The sequence below is a fragment of the Cetorhinus maximus genome, chromosome 10 (assembly GCF_964194155.1).
Source record: "Cetorhinus maximus chromosome 10, sCetMax3.hap1.1, whole genome shotgun sequence".
Lineage (NCBI taxonomy): Eukaryota > Metazoa > Chordata > Chondrichthyes > Lamniformes > Cetorhinidae > Cetorhinus > Cetorhinus maximus.
This window is the reverse complement of record NC_135888.1, coordinates 106,465,443-106,490,789: the sequence shown is the minus strand read 5'-3', so window position 1 is coordinate 106,490,789 and position 25,347 is coordinate 106,465,443. Positions and strand designations below refer to the sequence as shown.

The window sequence follows — 25,347 nt, the reverse complement described above, 5'->3', positions numbered from 1 at the left end:
GTAACTTGACACTGAGCCTGAGAATACATTACAAGACGACTTCATAGGCTGTAAAGCACTTTGGCATGGCCCCAGGTTATGAAAGCTGCTATATAAGTACAAAACTTTTTTTCTTTAACTGTTGTAAGTAAGCACAAGGCTAGAGTGGTTTAGTGGTTAATTGCTGCAGAGGATGGAAGTTTGCAAATTGGGAGGCACTTGTAAAAATTTGGTTTCAGGTCAAGCTACCTATTTCTCTCACAACAAATAACCTATAATTAATTGATCTCTATATTAAATAGCTGTCTTGTCAATATATATTTGTGATCCTTTGAAGTGTGACAATATTCTCAAAACTTTTATATACTACAGAATGTCATGTGATGCTGCTCAGGTTAGGCTACATGATACACTATTTTAATGGGACAGCAACATATACCATGTAAAAGACAATATATTATGCTGATGCTAAAGTTTAGGAAATATCCAATAACCAGTACATAAAAAGATTAACTTCTTTTCAGGCTGAAGGTCAGATCCTGGATTATCTGTGACACTGCCAGTTAAGACATACAGCATAAGGACACTGAAACCTAAAGAGAGGGGAAAGAGAAACATAGGTTTCCAGTTCATATTACTTTCCAGTGACATCAGCTGGAAACGCACATGGAATTTGGGCAAGAACAGGAATGATTTCTGTCTTAATGTCCAGTTTCACACACAAGCAAGGTGCTAGAGGGCCACCATCTCAACAGCAGACTTCAGGGAACGATTGGGTAGAAAAACTAAACAAAAATTAAAATTAAAACAGCTTGTACATGGATGTGTCAAGGCATCAAGAATGTAAGCAGTTTCTGAAAAAAATATGATCTTTGCATTGGTGATAAAGAGGAGAAAGAAAAAGAAATGTTGATGCATTTTCCAGAGGTATTACTCTTAATATTTACTTAATGGAATGAAGCACCAACAAGAATTCACAACATTAGCCATGGAAATAAAACAAAAGTGCAGTTCAGTTGGCCATTTATGAAAAATCCTTCTGCAAATATATCAAACACTTCTTTTCTACTGAGTTACTGAATAAGTGTCATTGGCAGGTAAAGTCAGAGAATTCCACCCCCCAAGTAATGATACTACATGGGAATTATGCAGAAAAGGTGTTTCATTTTAGGTGACTAGCAATAGGAAAAGCAGACAAGGGAAGACAAGACTAAGGACAGATTAATGCATACAAATACTTCCCCTGGAAGAAAACCCAGAAAAATCAGAAACTTCTACTCCAGTGACATATATTGGAAGCACTGTCCAGTTCTAAAACGGCATGGGGCTGGGGGTAATAATGGAGCATAAAATATCGGCTGTCATTACCCAGCACTTTGTAAAGTAGAACAACATGGTATCAAGAGATTACTGAGTGCTACCAGTAACAGTACAAATATCCCCTGAAATAATGTACAGAATTGAAGGAGCAATCAGTAGGATACAATTCTCCTTTGTGAACAAACTACAACCAAGGTTAATATTGTCCAGGCTTTTCAGCAATCCCCATTTTCAAAAAATAGCCCATCCTCAGGCTTCAGCTTCTTTTGAACCCAGTACAAAGAGCATAAGAAATAAGAAATAGGAGCTGCAGTATGTCATTTGCCACTTTGAGCTTGTTCAGCCATTCAACAAGATTATGGTTGATCTTCTACCTCCATCTTCCCCACACTGCCCTTATATCCCTGAATACCCAAAAATATGAGAACATAAGAAATAGGAGCTGGATTAGGCCAAGAGCCACCCAAGATGACCCACTTGTCGATCTTGCCTTCCTTTGATTCGAAGTGCAAAACCACCACTCAGTGTCCTCCTTTGCCCCAGGTGGTATAACTAAAACCAGGAACTTAGTGTGTAGAATGTCACAGGCACAAACCATATCCTTTTCAGCTAGCTTATCATATTTGATTTTGCAATTTCAGTCAAGCAGCAGATTTAAGCTTGGCTTACTTAGAATCACTCTTAGCTCTGGGTCAGAAGGGTTTTGATTCAAGTCTCCTTCCAGAGCGAGAGTCCCTAATCTACACTAATGGCACACATCATTATTGAGCGAATGCTGCTTTACCGGATATCCTGTCACTTGGATGAAATGTTACAAGGAGGCACCATCTACTTTTTCATGGGAAAATGAAAGATCCACGGCATCACTGAAAGAAGAGAAAGGAGCTTGTCTAGTATCCTGGCCCCAACACCACCAACAAGTAAAATGGTCTTTCAGCTCACTGATGTGTGTAAATTGCCTACCACATTTGCCTACATAACAACAATGATTGCCCTTTCAAGTAATTCATTACATTGGAAGTACTTCAGGTTTTTCTAGGTGATGTAACGAGGTACTATATAAATGCAAGATCTTTCTTTCATACATAAACAACAGATGATGAAGAGGAACTTTAATGTAATCATGAATTATTTTGCTAGTGTGGGGGTAATGATATCCTTGGAAACTTTTACTTTAACGTTACTTTTGAACTTCCCTTCACATTATCCCATCTCATATATTTTTCCATAAAAGTATATTAAAATCAACATGTAATTTTCTATAGACCATATGGTGTGATGGGTTATCAAACCATCCTTTCATTCCGCAACCAGATATGTGCTAGCCTAGACTGATGGGCTGAAGGCTTCCTCTGTCAAAGTCTGCATGAGTCCTGAGAGAAACAAAACTAGGTACACTAATAGGTAAGGATCCACAGCTGAAAATTACCCAAAATATAATAAAAATTAGCAATTGCATCCACACTTTTATAATTGAACAGTATGGGAATGGAAAAACTCACAATGTTCCATTTGAAATAACCTTCTAGGGCTAAAGCATATTGCTAGAGCAATACAACTTTAAACTGCATCGGACAATGATACACTCCTCGGAAATGCTCAATATTGACAATGATTACCCATTCCATTCCCTAAATGGATATCACACAACTTGAAGAGCATGAAAAAAATTAAAGAAACAAATTTATAAATTGATGGTTTCTTGAAATTATAATTCTAAGAACAACAAATCATTGATGACTACACAACTTACTTGGGTGTAGCGTTGGCACATGTTGTGCCAGTCTATCATCTTTGAGCATGTGCAACAGAGTGGTCTTTCCAGCATTGTCCAGTCCTAGAAATACTAATTTTCCCGATTTCTTGTACAGTCCTATTACAAATAAACAAGCATTTTGACATTAACAAAAATATCACATGCTGTAATTAACTAAAAACTATGTAGCAACAGATGTCTCCCTCTCATTGATTCCAAAAATAAGTCAAAAGCAAATATTTGGCTGAATATTTACCAAAATAGAAAGTTTCAAGATGACATAAGACCTATAGTGCATATGAACAGGCGATTTGATTGTTTTGTCACATACAATATTCTATTTTCAGATATGATGCTGCACAAAAAAGTATTTTGCACTTTTCACCCAACACCCCGGCCCCAAATAATCGTACAAAACTGGAGGGAGACTGTTTCCATTTTGCCGGACGTTCCGACCTTCCACTGTGTTCTTTGGACAAGTGATTTCTTTGGAGACCAGAGTTTCTTGTTTGGAAGAAATCATAGATGCGTACAAGATAGTGCACTTACATGTAGACATGCCAGGGCATTTCAAATTGGAATTTTAGATAGTCATATTGGCATCAGATCAACAGATTCACCAGTGACATGGTTTTACCAGTGTTTTTTTTAAATAAATAGGGACTCTGAATCATGAGTGTTGCAAATCTTCCAAATCACAGGTTGCTTTATGCTTCACTTACACGCGGTTACTCATTGAATGACGCAACAATCTTCCTTATGACAGCCTGATTAATTCTTATTGGGTGGTACAAGGTACATGGTGAGGTAAATTTGACTTTGTCCCTCAACTTGTACAGGCACGCCCTTGTTCCAACTACATTTATAATGCGGATGCTAGATGCCAGAGGCCATAAAGCCTTTCCTATACTCGTGTTGCACACATCTACTGTACAAGCAGCACAGAGTTTGACACATGGAGTGCATTTAAAGCCAGAGGTATTGCTACATGCCTTAGTCAGATCAGCTTTCTCAATAAGTAGACTTAAAATAAATTCTGAATTGCTCTGTCGCATATTTCAAACAATCTATATAAATGGTTGCTTTTCCATTGTTTTAAAGGTGGGGAAAATCTGCCAACTATACATAAACAGCCAGAGAAGTGCACATATAGTGGGAAAATAAATAAACACTAGTAATGGACTTAAAAATCATAAATTAGCCACATACACCAAACAGAAAACCAGCAAATGACTGTTGCTATACCTACTCCAGCATGATGCCACCACCAAACACATCTTCCCTTCACCCCACCCCGGCAGCATTCCGCAGGGATCATTCCCTCCGGGACACCCTGGTCCACTCCTCCATCACCCCCTACACCTCAACCCCCTCCCACGGCACCTTCCCATGCAACTGCAGAAGGTGCAACACCTGCCCCTTTACTTCCCCTCTCCTCACTGTCCAAGGGCCCAAACACTCCTTTCAAGTGAAGCAGCATTTCACTTGCATTTCCCTCAATTTAGTCTACTGCATTCATTTCTCCCAATGCGGTTTCCTCTACATTGGAGAGACCAAACGCAGATTGGGTAACCGCTTTGCAGAACACCTTCGGTCTGTCCGCAAGCATTACCCAGACCTCCCTGTCACTTGCCATTTCAACACTCCAACCTGCTCTCATGCCACATGTCCGTCCTTGGCTAGCTGCATTGTTCCAGTGAAGCTCAATGCAAACTGGAGGAACAGCACCTCATCTTCCGACTAGGCACTTTACAGCCTTCCGGCCTGAATATTGAGTTCAACAATTTTAGATCATGAATGCTCTCCTCCATCCCCACCCCCTTTCCGATTTCCCCCCCCCCCACCTTTTTTTTCCAATAATTTATATAGATTTTTCTTTTCCCACCTATTTCCATTATTTTTAAATTTATTTCCATCCATTGTTTTATCTCTATCTTTTAGCTTTTTTCGATTCCTTCTCCCCACCCCACCCCCACTAGGGCTATCTATACCTTGCCTGTCCTGCTTTCTACCCTTAATTAGCACATTCCTCAGATAACATCACCACCTTCAACACCTCTTTGTCCTTTTGTCTGTGACGTCTTTTGGTTATCTCCACCTATCACTGGCCCTCTATCCAGCTCTACACGCTATACACCCCCTCCCTCCCTAAACCAGCTTATATTTCACCTCTTTTCTATTTTTACTTAGTTCTGTTGAAGGGTCATTAGGATTCGGACACTGCATAGCTAATTAATAAATTAATTATCTAAGTCGAGATGGCTGGGCAGGTGATGTGCTGTAGCTGTATGATGTGGGAGCTGGCAGATCCCATTGCGAGCCGCAGTGACCACATCTGCAGCAAGTGTTGGTTGCTGGAGGAACTCCGGCTCAGAATTGATGAGCTGGAGTCCGAGCTCCGGACGCTGCGGCACATCCGAGAGGGGGAGAGTTACTGGATGCTTTGTTTCAGAAGGTGGTCACATCCGGTAGATTAAGTACCTCAAGTTCGGTCAGTGGTCAGGGTCAGCAGGGTGTGACTGCAAGTGAGGCAGGTAGAGGGATCTTGTGTTCAGGAACAGAGGAGCCTCAGCTCTTGACCTTGTCCAACAGGTACGAGGTACTTGTTCCCTGTGTGGATGAGGAACAGGGCTGTAGGGAGGATGAGCCAGCTGACCATGGCACCGTGGCACAGGAGGCCACTCAAGAGGGGGGAGCAAAAAGACAAGTGGTAGTTGTAGGGGATTCTATAATTAGGGGAATTGATAGCATCCTTTGTAAGCAGGATCGAGAGTCCCGCATGGTATGTTGGCTGCCCGGTGCCAGGGTGAGGGACATCTCTGACTGGCTTGAAAGGATATTGGAGAGGGAGGGGGAGGATCCAGTTGTTGTGGTCCACATCGGGACAAATAACATAGGTAAGACTAGGAAAGAGGACCTGTTTGGGGATTATCAGGTACTAGGAACTAAATTAAAGAACAGGTCCTCAAGGGTTATAATCTCCGGATTACTACCCGAGCCACGTGCAAATTGGCATAGGGACGCGAGAATAAGGGAAGTAAACACGTGGCTAAAGGAGTGGTGCAGGAAAGAGGGGTTCCATTTCATGGGGCACTGGCATCAGTATTGGAACAGGAGGGATCTGTACCGTTGGGATGGTCTCCACCTGAACCGATCTGGGACCGATGTTCTAGCGAAAAGGGTAAATAGGGTGGTCAACAGGACTTTAAACTAGAAAGTGGGGGGGGGGGGGGGGGGGGGGGGGGCGGCGGCGGGGAGGGTAAAACTCCAAGAAGTATGACTAATGGGAAACAAAGCAGCAGGTTAGCGTGTGGGGGGGTGGATTCAACTTCATGGAAAATTATGAAAAAACTGAAAAGAAAGGAGAGCCCAGGAGAGGCTATTAAAGTCTCCAGAACACAAAATAGGACAGAGTGTTTGGAAAGGGCCAGGAATCTAACTTCAAGCACATCAGATAAAGGGACGACAATGAGAAAGGGGACGGGAAATACAGGACTGAAGGTGTTGTATCTGAATGCACACAGTATACAAAATAAGGTAAATGAGCTTGTGGCGCAGATTGAAATTGGCAGGTACGATGTGGTGGGCATCACGGAGACATGGCTGCAAGGGGATCAGGACTGGGAGCTAAATATCCAAGGATATACATCCTATCGAAAAGATAGGCAGGTTGGCAGAGGGGGTGGGGTTGCTTTGTTAGTAAGAAAAGAAATTAAATCAATAGCAAGAAATGACGTAGGGTCAGATGATGTAGAATCTGTGTGGGTAGAGTTGAGGAACCGCAAAGGTAAAAAAACCATAATGGGAGTTATGTACAGGCCTCCAAACAGTAGTCAGGATGTGGGGCACAAGATACACCAGGAGATAGAAAAGGTGTGTAAGAAAGGCAAGGTTACAGTGATCATGGGGGATTTCAATATGCAGGTAGACTGGGAAAATTAGGTTGGTAGTGGATCCCAAGAAAAGGAATTTGTGGAATGTCTACGAGATGGCTTTTTGGAGCAGCTTGTGGTGGAGCCCACTAGGGAACAGGCAATTCTAGATTTAGTGATGTGTAATGAGGCAGATTTGATAAGGGAGCTTAAGGTGAAGGAACTCTTAGGAGGAAGTGACCATAATATGATAGAATTTACCCTGCAATTTGAGAGGAAAAAGCTGGAATCAGATGTAACGGTATTACAGTTGAATAAAGGCAACTACAGAGGCATGAGGGAGGAGCTGGCCAGAATTGACTGGGAGATGAGTCTAGCAGGAAAGACAGTGGAACAGCAATGGCAGGAGTTTCTGGGGCTATTTGGGGAGACACAGCAAAAATTCATCCCTAGGAAGAAGAAGCATACTAAAGGGAGGACGAGGCAACCATGGCTGACAAGGGAAGTCAGGGACAGCATAAAAGCTAAAGAGAAAGCATACAATGCGGCGAAGAGCAGTGGGAAACCAGGGGATTGGGAAGCCTACAAAGACCAACAGAGGACAACTAAAAAAGAAATAAGGAGGGAGAAGATTAAATATGAGGGTAAACTAGCCAGTAATATAAAAGAAGATTGCAAAAGTTTTTTTTAGATATATAAAGAGTAAGAGAGAGGCAAAAGTGGACATTGGGCCGCTGGAAAATGACGCTGGAGAAGTAGTAGTGGGGAACAAAGAAATGGCGGAGGAACTGAATAGGTATTTTGCATCAGTCTTCACGGTGGAAGACACGAGTAACATCCCCAAAGTTCAAGAGAGTCGGGGGGCAGAGGTGTGTATGGTGGCCATTACCAAGGAGAAGGTGCTAGGAAAACTGAAAGGTCTGAAGGTGGATAAATCACCTGGACCAGATGGATTACACCCCAGAGTTCTGAAGGAGATAGCTGAAGAGATAGTGGAGGCGTTAGTGGTGATCTTTCAGGAATCATTGGAGTCAGGGAGGGTCCCAGAGGACTGGAAAATCGCTAATGTAACCCCCCTGTTTAAGAAGGGAGTGAGGCAAAAGACAGGAAATTATAGGCCAATTAGGCTTACCTCGGTCGTTGGTAAGATTTTAGAGTCCATTATTAAGGATAAGATTTCAGAATACTTGGAAGTGCATGATAAAATAGGGCAAAGTCAGCATGGTTTCATCAAAGGGAGGTCATGCCTGACAAATCTGTTAGAATTCTTTGAGGAGGTAACGAGTAGGTTAGACAAAGGAGAGCCAATGGATGTTATCTACTTGGACTTCCAGAAGGCCTTTGACAAGGTGCCGCACAGGAGGCTGCTCAGTAAGATAAGAGCCCATGGTGTTAGAGGCAAGGTACTAGCATGGATAGAAGATTGGCTGTCTGGCAGGAGGCAGAGAGTGGGGATAAGGGGATCCTTCTCAGGATGGTGGCCGGTGACTAGTGGAGTTCCGCAGGGGTCAGTGTTGGGACCACAACTTTTCACTTTATACATTAATGATCTAGATGAAGGAACTGAGGGCATCCTGGCTAAGTTTGCAGATGATACAAAGATAGGTGGAGGGACAGGTAGTATTGAGGAGGCGGGGAGGCTGCAGAAGGATTTGGACAGGTTAGGAGAATGGGCAAAGAAGTGGCAGATGGAATATAACGTGGGGAAGTGTGAGGTCATGCACTTTGGTAGGAAGAATAGAGGCATAGACTATTTTCTAAATGGGGAGAGAATTCAGAAATCTGGAGTGCAAAGGGACTTGGGAGTCCTAGTCCAGAATTCTCTTAAGGTTAACTTGCAGGTTGAGTCGGTAGTTAGGAAGGCAAATGCAATGTTGGCAATTATTTCGAGAGGACTAGAATATAAAAGCAGGGATGTGCTGCTGAGGCTTTATAAGGCTCTGGTCGGACCACATTTAGAATATTGTGAGCAATTTTGGGCCCCGTATCTCAGGAAGGATGTGCTGGCCCTGGAGAGGGTCCAGAGGAGGTTCACGAGAACGATCCCAGGAATGAAAGGCTTAACATATGAGAAACGTTTGAGGACTCTGGGTCTATACTCGATGGAGTTTAGAAGGATGAGGGGGGATCTGATTGAAACTCACAGAACACTGAAAGGCCTGGATAGACTGGACATGGGGGAAGATGTTTCCATTAGTAGGAGAGACTAGGACCCGAGGGCACAGCCTTAGAGTAAAGGGGAGACCTTTTAGAACAGAGATGAGGAGAAACTTCTTTAGCCAGAGAGTGGTGAATCTATGGAATTCATTGCCACAGAAGGCTGTGGAGGCCAGGTCATTGAGTGTATTTAAGATACTGAGATAGATACGTTCTTGATTGGTATGGGGATCAAAGGTTACGGGGAGAAGGCGGGAGAATGGGGTTGAAAAACTTATCAGCCATGATTGAATGGCGGAGCAGACTCGATGGGCCGAATGGCCTAATTTCTGCTCCTATGTCTTATGGTCTTATGGAAACGTTAACTGTGCTGCTCTCCGCAGATGCTGCCAGACCTGCTGAGTTTTTCCAGGTATTTTTGTTTTTGTGTTGCTATAGAGCTTGTTGCTTCCTGGATTATTAGTATTTGGCAGTAATCACCATTACATTCTGAGTTTATACCTGACACACCCAATCCATGGTATATGAAGTTGTTCAACAAGTTTGGATACAACATGGTGACAAAACCAAACCCTCTACTTGCCCTCACTGCTCCAATGATGTACAAAATGGATCAGGTTTCAGTGATTGATATAACCTGGAAATAATTGGGGATTAAATTTTAACGAAACATCCAGAAAAACAACTAACAGGACTATCGCATCAAATAAATCTACTGGGAACAGCTATTCGATTTGTTCAATAAATATAACCAATGGACAGGGAAAATTAAAGCCATTTCTCTGCTTATAAAGTATAAGCTTCTGAGGTTCAATGTTGTTCTATCAGAGTGCCAAATATTTGCATGAACTATATGCATGAACTATCCAGCATGTGTTTATTAACACACTGAACTGTTACCAGGTATAACAATCTTGCACAAATGTTTTACAAAGAGCTGATGTTTGTTCATTCTGTGACAGCCATGTCTCAGTTGGTAGCACTCTTGCCTCTGAATCTTAAAGTTCGGGGTTCAAGTCCCACTCTAGGAATCGAACACAAAATTCTAGGTTGACACTTCAGCGGAGTACTGAGGGCGTGCTGTAGTGTTGGAGATGCTGTCTTTTGGATGAGGCGTTAAATTGAGACTCTGTTTGCTCTCTTAGGTGGACGTAAAAGATCCCATGGCACTATTTTGAAGAACAGCAGGAGAGTCATCCCCAAGTATCCTGGCCAATGTTTATCTCTCAATCAACATCACAAAATAGATCATCACGTTGCTGGTGTTGGAGTTTGCTGTGTGTGAATTGGCTACTGCATTTCCTACGTTACACCAGTGAGTACACTTCAAAAGTATTCATTGGCTGTAACACATTTTGGGACATCCTGTGGTCACAAAAAGCGCTGTATATAAGTGCAAGTCTTTATTTTTTCCTTTCAGCAATAGTCAATTCCAATGAAATGTTTTTATTAAGGTTAACAATTGTTTATCATCTCTTCAAAAATAATAAGAATTATTTATGGTTATATCAGTAGCAAGAATAGAATCTTTTTTGTGACATTTTGACTAGATATCTAGCATATGTAGACTATTAGAGAGGATGAGAAAATATAACTGGAATACCAAGCAGATTAATGTGTGGATGGCACATTACTTCCTCAGTATTCAAACAGAATGCTCAAATTATCTAAATGCCATGTTTCCAGAAAGTACATTGTGAAGGGATCGGGGTGAGGAAGAATAATCAGAGCGAGGGTGCATTTTAAATATGACATCTACAATTGCAAACCATATATAATAACCCCATTTTGTTTCGTCTGTGAACTTGCCTGAAGTTTAGAGTTTATATAAATAGAAATTCTTACCTAGAAACTGAAGTGCACTACAGAAGCTATTCGTGAAACCATTATAAATCCATTCAAAAAAGGAGGTCATATCCGGGTCTTAAGGAATCTGAAAGCAAAAAGAAATGAACATGTATTTCACACAATAGAATATGTACGGTACACTGGACTGGAGTTTCAGTAACCAGCTGCCTCAGTTACAGCTGGGCAAGACTAAATTCTAGGAAATACTTTGAAAAATATAGAATTTAAAACGGTTGAGCTCTGAAACTTGGCCAAAAACAAAAAAATAAAGTATTTTAAAAATTTTCCTAACAGCTTTGAGAAGCAGATTTCCATTTTCAACCATTTCAGCATAAAACCTGAAATCATCCTTATCCCTATTTAATTGTAACCCCTAGTTGCATCTCTGCTTTATAAAAATATTTATACCAGTTTTCTATTTTTAAATACATTGTTTCAACTTTTTCTTGAAGTCATTAAGTCAGACATTACGTTCCAAACAGGCAGAATCACGCACAATACCTTTAGTGCATCACCACAAAATCTAATCCATATTCTTTTTTAAAAAATCACAAACATGGATGCTGCTACTAGCAAAATATCAAGCCCAATACGGTAATGAGTTCTATAGTTCAAAGGAACATTGTTTGATTCGTTAAAAAAAACAAGTGAGGAGAAGCATTTGGCCTATCTAACCCACTTCTTCCAACAGACCATGAAAAATCTGCACTGCCATTTATACTCCTTGACTGCACTCAATCTCCTGTATATAACCTTAATCTAAAACTTCAAAAAATGGAATCCCAGAATTTCTCTAACTGCCAAGGCAACTGACTGAAAACAGGATAGTGGTCCTAAATTCTAATTTTTTTTCCCCAATTGCTGTAACCAACAACTGAAATCCTTACCACAGATCACAGCATAAGTCAATCCCATTTTTTCAGTGCCAAAATTCAAGTTTAGTTTTATACTTGGTGTATAAGATGACCCCACCTCCCCACAACCCCACCACCCACCTTTTCTACTAAGACATGCTATGCTTGCATAGGGAGTCAGCCTCAATTTTTCACCTCAGAAATGCACGTTTTACTCAGCTTGTCAGCGCATGGCATCAAGTAGGCGATATGGGCCGTGTTGCCAAGATGATGTGCGGGAGTTTAGTACAGCTCCACACAGAACAGATCACATGTGGTGAATAATGAACAGGTATAGTTCCTAATGCAAAAAGATTAAAGTATAAATCTGGTTTCAAGCTAAATGTCATAACATTTGCTAACTCGTCAAGTAACTGCTGCATCGAAGGAATTTGGTGTTAATGAAAAACTGGCGCGAGAACAGGAAGAGGAAACAGCCCTGAAGAAGTTGCCCAAGACCAAACGTGCCACGAGAACAGGGACCAGCCACTGGTCTGATCTTGGGAACCATGTAACAGAATGAGTCCTTGAAAATCATCAGAATGGTTATATTGTCACTAGAAATGCAATGCGTATATATGCATTTAAGTGGGTCAAATCAAACCTGGGTCCAGCAAAGATTTCAGAGCAACAGCTAGCTGGTGTAAGCTCTTTATGGAACGGAAATGCCTAGTGTTAAGCAGAAGACAAAGATCATTCAGAGACAATCCAGTAGTTACCACTCTTAAACAATCTGGTTTCCTGTCACTAAAATTTTAAAAGCCATCAAATAAACTACAGTGGATATCTTGCATAATTGCACTGAATGTTCTTCCCCAATGCCGCCCACCTGTTGAGTTACCAGCAATGTGGTCAGCCATTGTCTTGGCTCCCAGTCCAAAATATATCTTTCCCCTTTCTCTAATCAGAATCTTAGTAACCCTTTCCTTCCTCCTCGTTCGATATGCCTGTAATATTGTACTGTCTATTTCTGGATGGGTCCTGCTGTTTACAGGATAGGATAGTTCCAGAAAACTCACAACTGGGAGAGGGGGAGACCTACAGATGTTCTGAAGCAGAAGATGGTGGTGGGGGAGTGGGGGAAGGAAGGAGAGAGGCAGAAAGAAGGAACAATTGTAGGTGCTACTCGAGGACAGATGATTGGGTGCAGAGGTTGGGATGTGAAAAGAATCTGACATCAGAATTATAATCGGGGACAACTTATTTACTATGCTTGCAAGGAAAGCTGCACAGCTGTGATGTCTGAATGTGGATGCAATGCAAGGACATAAGACATGATTGGTTGCACATACTGAGCTGTCAATACTCTGTTCAGATTTAACAATGTCACTTTCTTTCTCTTTTCACATAATGAAAGAATCCAACTACAATGTTATTTGTTGGATGAGAACACAGATGTACAATACTGCCTTTTTTGTGCATTGGGGGAAGAGAGGAAGAGATAAGCTTCCACAGCTGTAATTGAGTTTTTTTGTTGGGTTGGCCTACATGCTCTTTCATCTGTTCTACACTTGTAGTTAAAGCATTCATCTCAATGTGTATCTCTATGCAGTGCCTTTTATTTCCTTGCTGTTTGCAATAGGTGATGCTTCTCTGGACTGCATTCCTCATTGCTATTGTAGGACCAGGAATAGGCAACTGTCATCGATCCTGTCCTTCACCAAGTAATAATATGTGCATTTTTAGTAAGGGTCACTACAAAGCAGTTAGGAATAAGAAGCATGGATGTTTTTTACCCTTCCTAGACTCAAGATAGAGCATGTGGTGCTCCAACTCATATTTATATAGCACCTTTTATCGGAATAAAATGACCCAAGGTATTCATAGGAGTATTATGAAACAAAATTTGACAGAGCCACATAATGAAATATTAGGTCATATGACTAAAAGCTTGGTTAAAGAGATAGGTTTTAAGGTGTGTCTTAAAGGAGGAAAGCAAGCGAGAGAAGTGTAGAGAAAATTTCCAGAGCTTACTGAAGGTACAGTCATCAATGGTGGAGCAATTAAAATTCATAGAATGGTTACAGCACAAGAGACCATTCAGTCTGTTGTTTCTGTGCTGGCCCTCTGAAGGAACAATTCACCTAATGTCACTCCTCTATCTTTTCCCTGTAGCCATACATTTTTTTCCTTTTCAGTTAATAATCCAATTCCTTTTTGAAAGCATCAATTGATCCTGCCCACCACTCTCAGGCAGTGCATTCCAGATCTTAATCACTTGCTACATTAAAACATTTTTCCTCATGTTGCCATTGCTTCCTTTGCCAATTACCTTAAATCTGTGCTCTATGGTTCTCGATCCTTCCATCAATGGGAACAGTTTCTCCCTATTTACTTAAGAGGCCAGAATTAGATGAGTGCAGATATTTTGGAGAGTTGTGGTGCTGGAGGGGATTAGAGTTAGGGAGGGACGAGGCCACGGAGAGTTGAAAACAAGGATGAGAATTTTAAAGTCAAGATATTGCTTCAATGAGAGTTAGTGTAGGTTAGCAAGTGCAGGGGTGGTAGCGGAATGGGACTTGCTGCAAGTTAGGGCATGGGGCAGAGTTCTGGATGACCTCAAGTTTACAGAGGATTGATTCGGGAGACCAGTCAGAAGCACATTGGAATAGTTGAGTCTAGAGGTTACAAAGGCATGAATAAGGGTTTCAGCTGCGGATGAAGTGAGACAGGGCAAGGTTGGGTGATGTTACACTGTCTTTCTAGCTTAGAGCAGCTAACATAGAGACAGGTGACTGTGTTTTATTCAAGATAGCTATGTGGTGAAGGATAGAACTGAAGTCTAATCTTTCATTTACAGTGACATACATTACAAACATGCACTTTCAAACCTATCAAACACAGTTTCAGTCTGGTCCTATATATTGGAGCACAAATGAAACCCCAGTTAATGCTCACCACCTAAATACAATTAAACACTCACTTAATATACAATTAATGGTCAAACCAAAAGAATAGCTTTGTCTATTTTTAATCCAAATATACATAAATGTTATAGAAAAGGGATCAAGGATACTACAGTGACACTAGAGACAAGTGATGGCTTAAAAATGTTTAAAGCATGAATGTCAGGTGTTCCATCCAGCCACTGTCCTAGTTGAGTCTTTACACACTACCAGACTGATAGTCTATAACTAGAGCTAAATAATAGCATTAAATTGATGAAATGCTTTGGCCTGTGAAAGCCTTTTACAGATAACTTCCTGAGTACCTCTATGAAAAAATTCATGGCCTCCATAGTGTGAACATATGAAGTTGTTGCTGCTCACAATCAGTGATGCCTCTCTGGACCACTCCACCCACTGTTGATCTAATGGTGAGCTAACTGATCTCAGAATAAATGCTTCTATGGTTGGGTGAAATTGGTTAAGGTGATCACCTTTGATCACTGTTCTATAGTCCTACTGAAGAATGCAGGTGCAGAGATGTTAAGCAAGCACAAGATTGGGTTTAGTTCTGATGGCTGCTATGACCTTAGCCAAGTTGGTGGGGTAGAGACAGCCTATATCTGCGTCAACTTCCTCATGCCACTGGAGGGAAAAGTGAAAAATATTTATTGGTCTGATAAATCTTTACCACTTTCCAGAGTCCATTGATGGAAATAATAGTGTGAAAAACAGATGCTGACTGGTTCATTGCTGACTCTAGTTTCCACTGATAAAATAGCCAAAGAACTATTTAAGCCCACACAGAGTTAAATTCCTACACATACCTTAGTAGGTCAACTGGTTTCGTATTTAAATCAGGTATTCTTAATTTAATTAACCGAATAATGCTGTGTGCACAGCCTCACAATAACTCTGAAGCGAAACTTGCTTTGGAACATTGGCAGCTAAAAATGCTCCTCCCACCTCCCCCCCCCACCACCCCCCCCGCGCGCAACCCCTACACATTGGCAAATGCATCACATGGTACTGAGTCAGATAAACGAGGAATATTTCAATCCCTGAGCTGAATGTGATGATATCAGCCAGATTGCTGGGGAAAATCAGCTAGGGCTTCTGCTCCTGATTATTATCTAGTATTTCCTGCTGTGAAAGTTTAGTTTGCGGATGCCATAAGGTTAAGATTATTCTCGATTATAACAACCCTGCCCTAAAAGAACATTGATGCTCCCTGTCAAGCCAAATGGGAAATTACCAGACATCTTCCACCGTTTGGGAAACCATGTCATAGCACAAGTCACTCTTGTGATGAGAGAAAGAGGCAAGCTAGAAAATAATTGATAGAAAAATTGAACGATTGAGGTCAAACAACATGTCTGCAAGCAACACTGCTTTACAGTTCCATTTAGGAGGTGAGATACCTGAGGTGAATTTTCACTTTCATATTGTAGATTTGGAGAGCTTGGATATCTGATTGGATTTTCAGTTCACACAACTCTTGTAACCAAAGGGATCAAACCTGTCAGTGCCCTAAAATGCTTAACCCTGCTGTAGTACTCCAAACCACTAGAGGATGCTAAAAAGCTGGTGAAACATGGAAGCTATTTCAGCAGCTGAGGTAGAAATCAAGCTCTGCAAGATTACAATTTAGGGTTTACATTTCAGTGAACTTTAGATAGGGATCTTCAGCAAAGGGGCACCCAACTTTTTCAATGTCCCTTCTGCGTACACTGAAATTAAACGTCCCAGTGGGAGTGTGTTTACAAATGTGTCCTGGTAAAGGCAGTTTGTCCCTGCAACAAACAGGCAAATGCAAGTTTTTCTTGAAAAATAACAAAAAAGTATTGCTTTTGAATTTGGCCTCTCTTCATGTACAGGAATTGATCAGCACAAGAGTGAAGTGACAGTAAATCTCTGTCTTCTTTTTGCTAGCTGTGTCATAGCTGCACGGCAGAGAAAAACGTTCACATCATTTTTGTTACTTCTGCTGAATACTTACTGTTTCAAGCACAGATTCTAAAAATAGAGACCACAACCCCGTAATTATCTTTGTCAAAAATCATAACGTATACCTGTTGCACACATATTAATTGAATTAATTTTCAACGATGTTATGTCGCTCCATCCCAAAGACTGGCGTTTTCATTTGCCACTTTTTGCACCAAAGCCCCCCATGTGTTATCCTCAGCCATGCTCCACCAAGTTCATCAAGACGGTGAATAACAAACTTGTTGCAAGCTTCTGCCAGTCCTGTTCTAATACATTGAACCATGAGGGTGCTCCCTTCACCAAGCACCTTCTATTTCCTGGTACAGGATCGGCTTGGGCCTGGAGCCTTCACTTAATATGCCCTCACATAACTATAGCCGAGACCAGAAACGCAGCTGGGTAGGAAAGAGAACACCACAAATTAAAAATGTGCCCTACTACTTGTTCCACATGGTATCCCCACACTGTAGATAGTATTTTATATGCACAATCATACCTGATTATTTAAAATTGGGTACCAGAGTATACAATCTTGATTGTTTCAAATGATCCCTGATAAAAGGAGTATATCTGGATATCAAGCAATGGTAGGATTGGGTTTAGTTGCGAGTGTTCCTCACAAATAAACTGCCGCCACGCCACACACTCATGATTAACTGCTTGGGCAACATTCTATAGGGTTGATAGTAACTATTAAAATGTAGCTTAGCATTGGTCAATGGCTTCACAAAAGGGTACAAGAAAATTGGGGGGGGGGAAATAAAAATACATGAATTTGCATCCAAAAAGAAGATTTTGCAACAGATTAAAATTTCACAATGGAAGAAAGAGTGTTTGGATATTCGTTCAAGGAAGAGAAACTGCACATAATGCAGGAACTTTCTATACAACTAGGGAACATTCTTGTTAAACTGCACATATTTGTGGCTGTGCAATAGTCCAGCAGGTACCATGGAGGCCCTGTTCAGAGTTAAGCACTACATATACAAAACAGTACCATGCTTTGAAAAACTGGCCGTACACCACAAAGCTTCACAGACAACACTGCACCCAAGAACGCTGACATTTTTGAATGCAGCAAGAATGGAAACACTATATTTCACTTACATAACTGTTAACGAGGGATTCAGAAGGGGTTATTCCACTTTGGGCTGTCACAGAGGAACCCATCCTGTCCTAACCTGATATTCTGACACAGAAGGAACTATCAGTGTGGAGGGTCACTAATGGTCAGAAGCTGAAACCAAGGAGTGCTGAGGCCAATGACACCATTGTCCTGGCTGAGTTCAGATAACTCAGCACAGACCTCACCTGAATCATTCAAAGCAACATTTCACTTCTCACCAATTTGCTAATTTGTTGAAAACGATGACTCCTTCTGGAGTATGGGTACCTGGCCAAGCTGCTGTTATTCATTAGGTGAGCCTTGATTCAGTGCTGACATTACAAGGGCATCACAGTCAAGCCCAGTTTTCTCCTTGCCCTGTGACCACACATTTGCACTTCCAGCTGGATTGCTGGTAAGCAATCAGGGGTGGGAACCTTGGCTACACTTTCCCCTTTCCACTCTCCAACCCAAAATTGTTGAGTTCATCTGTAACTCAACTGAACCTGCGACCATCTTGACTTTATGTATTCATTTCTCCCATTTTAAAATGCTATGAGCTCGGCTACTGACTGGTAACTAAGCCATCAATGGGACTAATCAAAGAAATGTAGAGCATAGGTGATCATTTGGCCCATTGAGTCTGCATTGCATCGTGCCTCATTTGTTCATCCAAAGTGTCTCACAACAGTCTGTAAAATCACGTTGCAACACATGTTCCCATTGTTAAGTAATAGGGGTGCTATCAAGTACAACAGCGCTTCCACACACATAAATACTCATGGCATTTTAAAATAGGAGAAATGCATACACAGCAAGCCACAGTTAACTTAAAAATAAAAATAAATGCACCAGTCCTAGAAACACACATATAACATAACTTACATGTACAAGATGGGTTAGCAAATATTGTTAACTGTAATCCTGAGTTAGGACTTTGGTGAAAATATAACTTGCGATTCTTTAGCCAACAGTCTCTTATTTTGGGGCGAGGTGGAATGTTACAATTCAATACCTCTTTCATGCTTTTTTACTGTTAAAACCTGATAACTAGCTCTCCACTTTCGCTACAGGCAACCAAATTTCAAAGTTAGAGTTAACCCCATTAAAATCTGGAATGATCAGCACCACAACTCTGCAATAATGCTGCAATACACACACCTTTCCTTGTTTGTGGGAAAAAGGCACTCAAATGCAACATTACTACATAACATACAATATGCAGATACATCAAGTTTCATGGGGAGGAGTGCTCAGGTTCAAACAATGAGCCATTAACTCCTCTTAGAAATTCCAGGTGGCGCAGATACATGAAAACGCCACCCCACCTTTAAGTTTCCCTCCAAGCTACTCACCATCCTGGCTTGGATATATATCGACGTTCCTTCACTGTCACTGGGTCAAAATCCTAGAACTCCTGCCCTAACAGCACTGTGGGTGTACCTACACCATATGGACTGCAGCGGTTCAAGATGGCGGCTCACCAACACCTTCTCAAGAGCAATTAGGGATGGGCAATAAATGCTGGCCTACCTTCATCTCGTCAATGAATAATAAAAAAAAACTTTAAATATCTCTGCACCTAAAGTATCTCACATCTAAACCCTGCACTTTAGAATTTCCAACCTAAACCACTTCACCTGAACTCCCTCTCCTTAAAATCCACTTCTTTTGATCATTCCTTTTCACCCCCTTCCTCATATCTCTTCCTTTAATTCAAAATCCGCTTTTGTCTGATAATGCTTCTGTGACGCAGCTTGAGATGTTTTCCTATGTTAAAGGCTGCAAGCTGTTTGTTATTGTTTCATTTTTGTGCAAAGTTGCTAGCGATTAAACCACAATTTTTCTAATTAAAAATGCTTTGTTTCATTTGACCCCACCAAAAGTATATCAATGCTTGCAACAGGCTTTTAGACTCAAATTCAGAGATAGATAAAAGTTGTCAATCGGAAGGTCTATACATACCACCTGCACTGAAATGGCCTTAAAAACGATCAGCCCTGAAAGAGTTAATTGAAATGACTGGATAATGGACCGTTTTTCATTACACAACAGAGGACTGACAGCTGCCTTTTGCATGTAAGCAACCAAAGGTCAACAATATGCACACATGGCAGATTACACCACATGCCAGGTGGGACACCGACACCACTGATATGCCAAAAAAAATCCTTGGACTGTCTACGTCAAACTGAGTTAATCTGATATCCTTCAACAGCCAGAAAAAAAAATCACTGCCCCACAGTGATGCGCACTGTTTACAGTTTTATAACATTTTAAAGGAACAGCTGGTCCTTGAAGGAGAAAGTGATGAGTAACCTGTGAAACATTCCAAAGTGAGCTTCAAACTCTGACATTTGAACTGGTTCCTGGAGTTTAGAAGACTGAGGGGTGACTTGATTGAAGTATATAAGATCCTGAATGGTTTTGATAAGGTGAACGTTGAAAGGATGTTTCCTCTTGTTGGTGAATCCAAAACTAGGGGGCACAGTTTTAAAATTAGGAGTTGCCCTTTTAGGACAGAGATGAGGAGAATTTTTTTCTCTGAGGGTTGTGCGACTTTGGAACACTCTGCCTCCGAAGGCAGTGGAGGTGGGGGTCATTGAATATTTTTAAGGCAGAGGTAGATATATTCTTGTTAGGCAAGGGAATCAAAGGTTGTCGGGGGTAGATGGGAACATGGAATTCAAAACACAAACAGATCACTCATGATCTTATTGAATGGTGGAGCAGGCTGGAGGGGCTGAATGGCCTACTTCTGCTCCTATTTTGTACAGCGAATAATCAAACAAGATGCCACAGATCAGTACAGATTAGCATCACAAGTGTCTGCGCAGTCTATCTACCAATTCCCTACCTCAGGGTACGATTTACAATCTGACATTGTTCCATCTTGCACTTTTAACAAGCAAACTTGCAAATTTATTCTTGATTAACAAAAAAGAAAAGATGACCCGAGGACACAGGCATAAAATCCCCCAGGTTTCCTGTTCATAATCACTATGTAGCAAATGGTTCTTTGGGCAAGTACTGGTGAGCTGTTCCAATGGAACTTTAGGCAAGCATAACTTGCAAAACAACTGAGATAATTTCAGTTTACTTGGATGGGTTTTAAGGCGAGGGAGTTGGAGAGTGTAGTGGTTTAGGTTGGAAATTCCAGAATAAAGGGTCCAAGTGTGCGATGGCACAAAAGTACAAGTGGATTTCTAAAAATATAATTTACTTAGTTAAAGATAACTAGTACCTCTGGGTGACATAGTTGTGTTTCGCACAGAAAATCACTAGTCCATTTAGCCTACAAATCTCCATTAAGTTCCGTAGAGTTGATAACTGAATTCTGTTTGCTAATGGGACTTTATTCAAAGTTGAAAGCACAAACAGCAATGGACTGGCAGGAATAGTTTGCAATGCTATTGTTATGATAATTAGGCTTCCATGAAACACAGAACAAGATATTGACAATCCCAATACAACGACTGCCATCTTCAACAATGTCTACCTATTAAGTGACATAAAACTAAACACTGGCCACAAATAGCAGAATATGAGTGATCACATACTACTCCCCTGCCCCCAGTTGCACAAGTGATTAAAGTAAGTTACAAAAAAAAGCAGGTGGCAAGGCTACAAACAAAACTCTCCAGGGTTCTGGCAGTTGTCAGATACATGTTCCATTTGGTCATTCTGCAGGTGAGTCTAAATAATGATTCCTAGTAGGATATTTAACCTCAGAGGGCATCACAGCAGGCTTCAATCCTGTTCACACTTTCGACAGGAGTCACTGCATAGCCATCAATACAGGAACCCTCCCTAAATTAATGGTATGGAGGTTAATTCTGACATCCTCCCTGAAATAAGCCGAGTCAGCGCAGGCCAGTAATCAAACTTGGGACTATTTGGGGACAAAGTTCCTCCTTTTATGAAAAGAGGGATAATCCCTATTTTCCTTCAAACTAAGTGTCCATGACCAAAATGATGTGGGCATGTTTAGTGGTTCCTTAACTATGGAAAAATAAAAACATCCTTCCTTTTTCTTACTAAAATAGAAATGTCATTCTCTTGTAGGTATGACTCACTGCTGTGCTAAGTGCTGCTTTTCCCTGCTCGGTCATCAGGAGGGAAAACAATGCACAGTTCATCAGTTAAATTGGGTTTTTAAAGATACAGCCAAAACTAAATAACTTGTTTCTATTTCTACTCAGATCCATTCTCACCTAACTCTTAACCCACAACTATCGCCCATCCAACCAGTCGCACCCTTCTGTCACGAAGATGCTACATAAACTCCTCTTGCTCCACTTTTTTAGATCAGCTCCTATATTTTCCCTTATTTCTAGCAAGGTGGTGAATGCCCTATTCCAGGTTTGGCATCACCAGCAGCCAAGTAAACCACTGTCACTTTATTTTGTCACTGCCATCCATAAGTTGTTGCTACTACTACCTTGCCTTGGTCACACCCAATTCCTGAGTCCAGCAAGGCCCAAGAGCTGAAAAACCGGCCATACATCCAGCCTAGTTTGAATAGTCAAAGTCTACAAGCCTCAGTTCTCACAACGACCGAATATCTGCTCGCAATTTAAAAACCTTTCCATGCATTTTACTGCATCAGCACTACTACCCTCAGGATTGACAGTACTTAGTTAAATGCCAACACAAAGGAGTACTTTAAAAAAATGGTTGTTTTAAATTTTGGATTTCTGTCAATACTGTCAACAGGAAAGGCAGATAGGCAACGGTACAGAACCCGACAGCAAAGCGATGTAACCAGCTTCGTGACACAGCAGCCGACTAGGGACCAACTCAACAAAAACAAACGGTCTAAATTTACAATCTCTACCTCTTTTGACACCTGAAATCCAAGGGGAAAGCAAAGAAGGATGAGCACAGCCGCCCCGGTACCTCTATTTTGTTTTAAACAGAAAGGAGGGCGATGAGACTTCACCGGTGGTAAAAAAATGTCAGCGATAATCTGGGGCTCGGTTAAATTGAGCTGCAATGACGGGGTTAAGATTCAGCGTTACAATCCTAGCGGGAGAGGGCCCGCAAGGCTGGCGAAGCCGGGGGCTCCTTTGCGACTGATCTTCCTGCTCTGGGCGCCGGGGGCTCGAGCCCCAGCGTCCCGGGGTCGCCCGGTGGTTGGGGGAGGGGAGTCGCCGGGGTTCAGGAGCCCAAACAGACCTCCCCTCCCCTCCCCTCCCCTCCCCCGGCTCCTCAGCTGCGGGTAACACCAGGCGGTGTGAAACTCACCGGGAAGTGTCAGCGGGAGGAGGCCGGGGGGGCTCGGAGCCGGGGCTTTATCCGAGGATCGGAGTGTTTCTCGCCTTTCTGATGCTCACAATCACCTGAGCCGCCGTCAGAGCCACGACACAACAATGGCGACCGCTTCACTTCCGCTCGGTGCAACCCGATCAGCCGTCCCACCCGGCCGCTGTATGCCACGAAACCAGTCCCCCCCCCCCCCTCCCGAAAGGCAGGTACTGGGAAATGCACAACTGCCAATGGGCAGAATGAGATTCACAGTTGGAAAGCCCTATTTCAACATCAATATTTAATAAAAGCTAAAAGCTACTGCGGATGCTGGAAATCCAAAACAAAAACAGAATTACCTGGAAAAACTCAGCAGGTCTGGCAGCATCGGTGGAGGAGAAAACAGTTGACGTTTCGAGTCCTCATGACCCTTCAGCAGAACTGAAGTATAAGTTCCTTCTCTCTCCCCCCCGCCCCCCCACCTTAGACCAGCTTATATTTCACCCCTCTCCTAACTATACTTCAGTTCTGCCGAAGGGTCATGAGGACTCGAAACGTCGACTGTTTTCTTCTCCACCGATGCTGCCAGACCTGCTGAGTTTTTCCAGGTAATTCTGTTTCAATATTTAATACTTCAGCATTAGGACAGAGAGAGACCAAATGCAGACTGGGTGACCGCTTTGCGGAACACCTTCGGTCTGTCCGCAAGCATGACCCAGACCTCCCTGTCGCTTGCCATTTCAACACTCCATCCAGCTCTCATGCCCACATGTCCGTCCTTGGCCTGCTCCAATGTTCCAGTGAAGCTCAACGCAAACTGGAGGAACAGCACCTCATCTTCCGACTAGGCACTTTACAGCCTTCTGGATTTAATATTGAGTTCAACAACATCAGATCATGAAATCTCTCCTCCATCCCCACCCCCTTTCCGATCCCCCTTTTTCCAATAATTTATAATATTTTAACAAATATATTTTTCTTTTCCCTCCTATTTTTAAATTTATTTCAATCAATTGTTTCATCTCCACCTTTTAGCCCATTTCAATCCCTTCCCCCCACCCCCACTAGGGCCATCTGCCACTTGCTCGTCCTGCTTTCTACCCTTAATGTCCCCTTTAGCACATCCTTTACATAATTTCACCACCGTCAACACCCTTTTGTCCTTTTGTCTATGACATCTTTGGCAGTCTCTTCTTGGCCTCCACCTATCACTGGCCCCCTATCGAGCTCTACCTATCCCACCCACCCCCCTCTACCAGCTTATATTTCATCTCATTTCTATATGTCTTAGGTCTGATGAAGGGTCATACGGACTGGAAACGTCAACTGTATCCCTCTCTGCAGATGCTGTCAGACCTGCTGAGTTTTTCCAAGTATTTTTGTTTTTGTTTTAGAACAGAAGAACCTCGGTGCACATGCACACAACCCGTTGAAAATGGCAGGGCATGTTGAGAGAGCAGTTAATAAAGCATTTAGTATTAGACTTTATTAATAGAGGCAAGGAATACAAGAGCAAGGAGGTCATGTTGAATTTTTATAAGCCTCTAGTTAGGTGGAGTACTGCGTCCAGTTCTGGGCACCATACTTGAGGAAGGATGTGAAAGCATTGGAGAGAGGACAGATGAGATTCACAGGGATAAAGAACTGTAGATCTGAGGCTAGATTGGAGAGGTTGAGACTGTTTTCCTTGGAGAAAAGAAGGCTGACAGGAGACTTGATAGATGTGTTCAATATCCTGACCGATATGGACAAGGTAAATAGTGAGAAACTGTTCCCACTAAAGAGAGCATCAAGAACTAGAAGGCACAGATTCAAAATAATTGGCAAGAGGAGTAAAATTGATGTGAGGAAATTGTTTTTCACCCAGAGGGTGGTTGGAGTCTAAAACAAACTTCCTGAGAGGGTGGTGGAGGCAGGTTCGATCAAGGTATTCAAAAGGGAATTGGATTGCTATCTGAAAAGAAAGAATATGCAAAGTTACAGGGAGAAGGGGAATGGGATTAGGTAGAATGCTCTTTCAGAAAGCCAGTGCAGACTCGATGGGCCAAATTGCCTCCTTCAGCACTGTAAGGATTCTGTGGATATTTTAAAGCACCATGGACCTCAAAATAGGTATTTTAACCGGGAATCAGTGATTGTCACTAATGTAATGACTGATAGATGTTATCCTGTGATTTTTTTCTGCAGTGAAATTCATGATTTATTTTGCTGAAAATGTAAATCTCTCCATGACAATTCAGTTTTAGTTGGTTTACAATCTGCATCAACATTTTGCAATAAAACAAGCGCCTCACAA

General features: G+C 41.9%; 1 protein-coding gene across 4 annotated transcripts in view; it reads right to left on the bottom strand.

The window, feature by feature from the left end:
* Positions 1 to 23,256, bottom strand: part of sar1b (secretion associated, Ras related GTPase 1B) — a 33,854-nt gene extending 10,598 nt beyond the window's left edge. The window contains exons 1-3 of one of the 4 annotated variants that reach the window (XM_078550945.1): positions 23,147 to 23,256; positions 10,930 to 11,017; positions 3,053 to 3,172 (exon numbers count right to left, since the gene is read on the bottom strand). In XM_078550945.1, the coding sequence (XP_078407071.1) occupies positions 3,053 to 3,172; positions 10,930 to 10,999 (190 nt within the window). In that variant the 5' untranslated portion in view covers positions 11,000 to 11,017; positions 23,147 to 23,256. Of the gene's footprint in view, positions 1 to 3,052; positions 3,173 to 10,929; positions 11,018 to 19,769; positions 19,824 to 22,703; positions 22,768 to 23,051 lie in introns of those variants that run through there. The other 3 variants (XM_078550944.1, XM_078550947.1, XM_078550948.1) reach the window with 3 other exon arrangements.
* Positions 23,257 to 25,347: the final 2,091 nt, after the last annotated feature.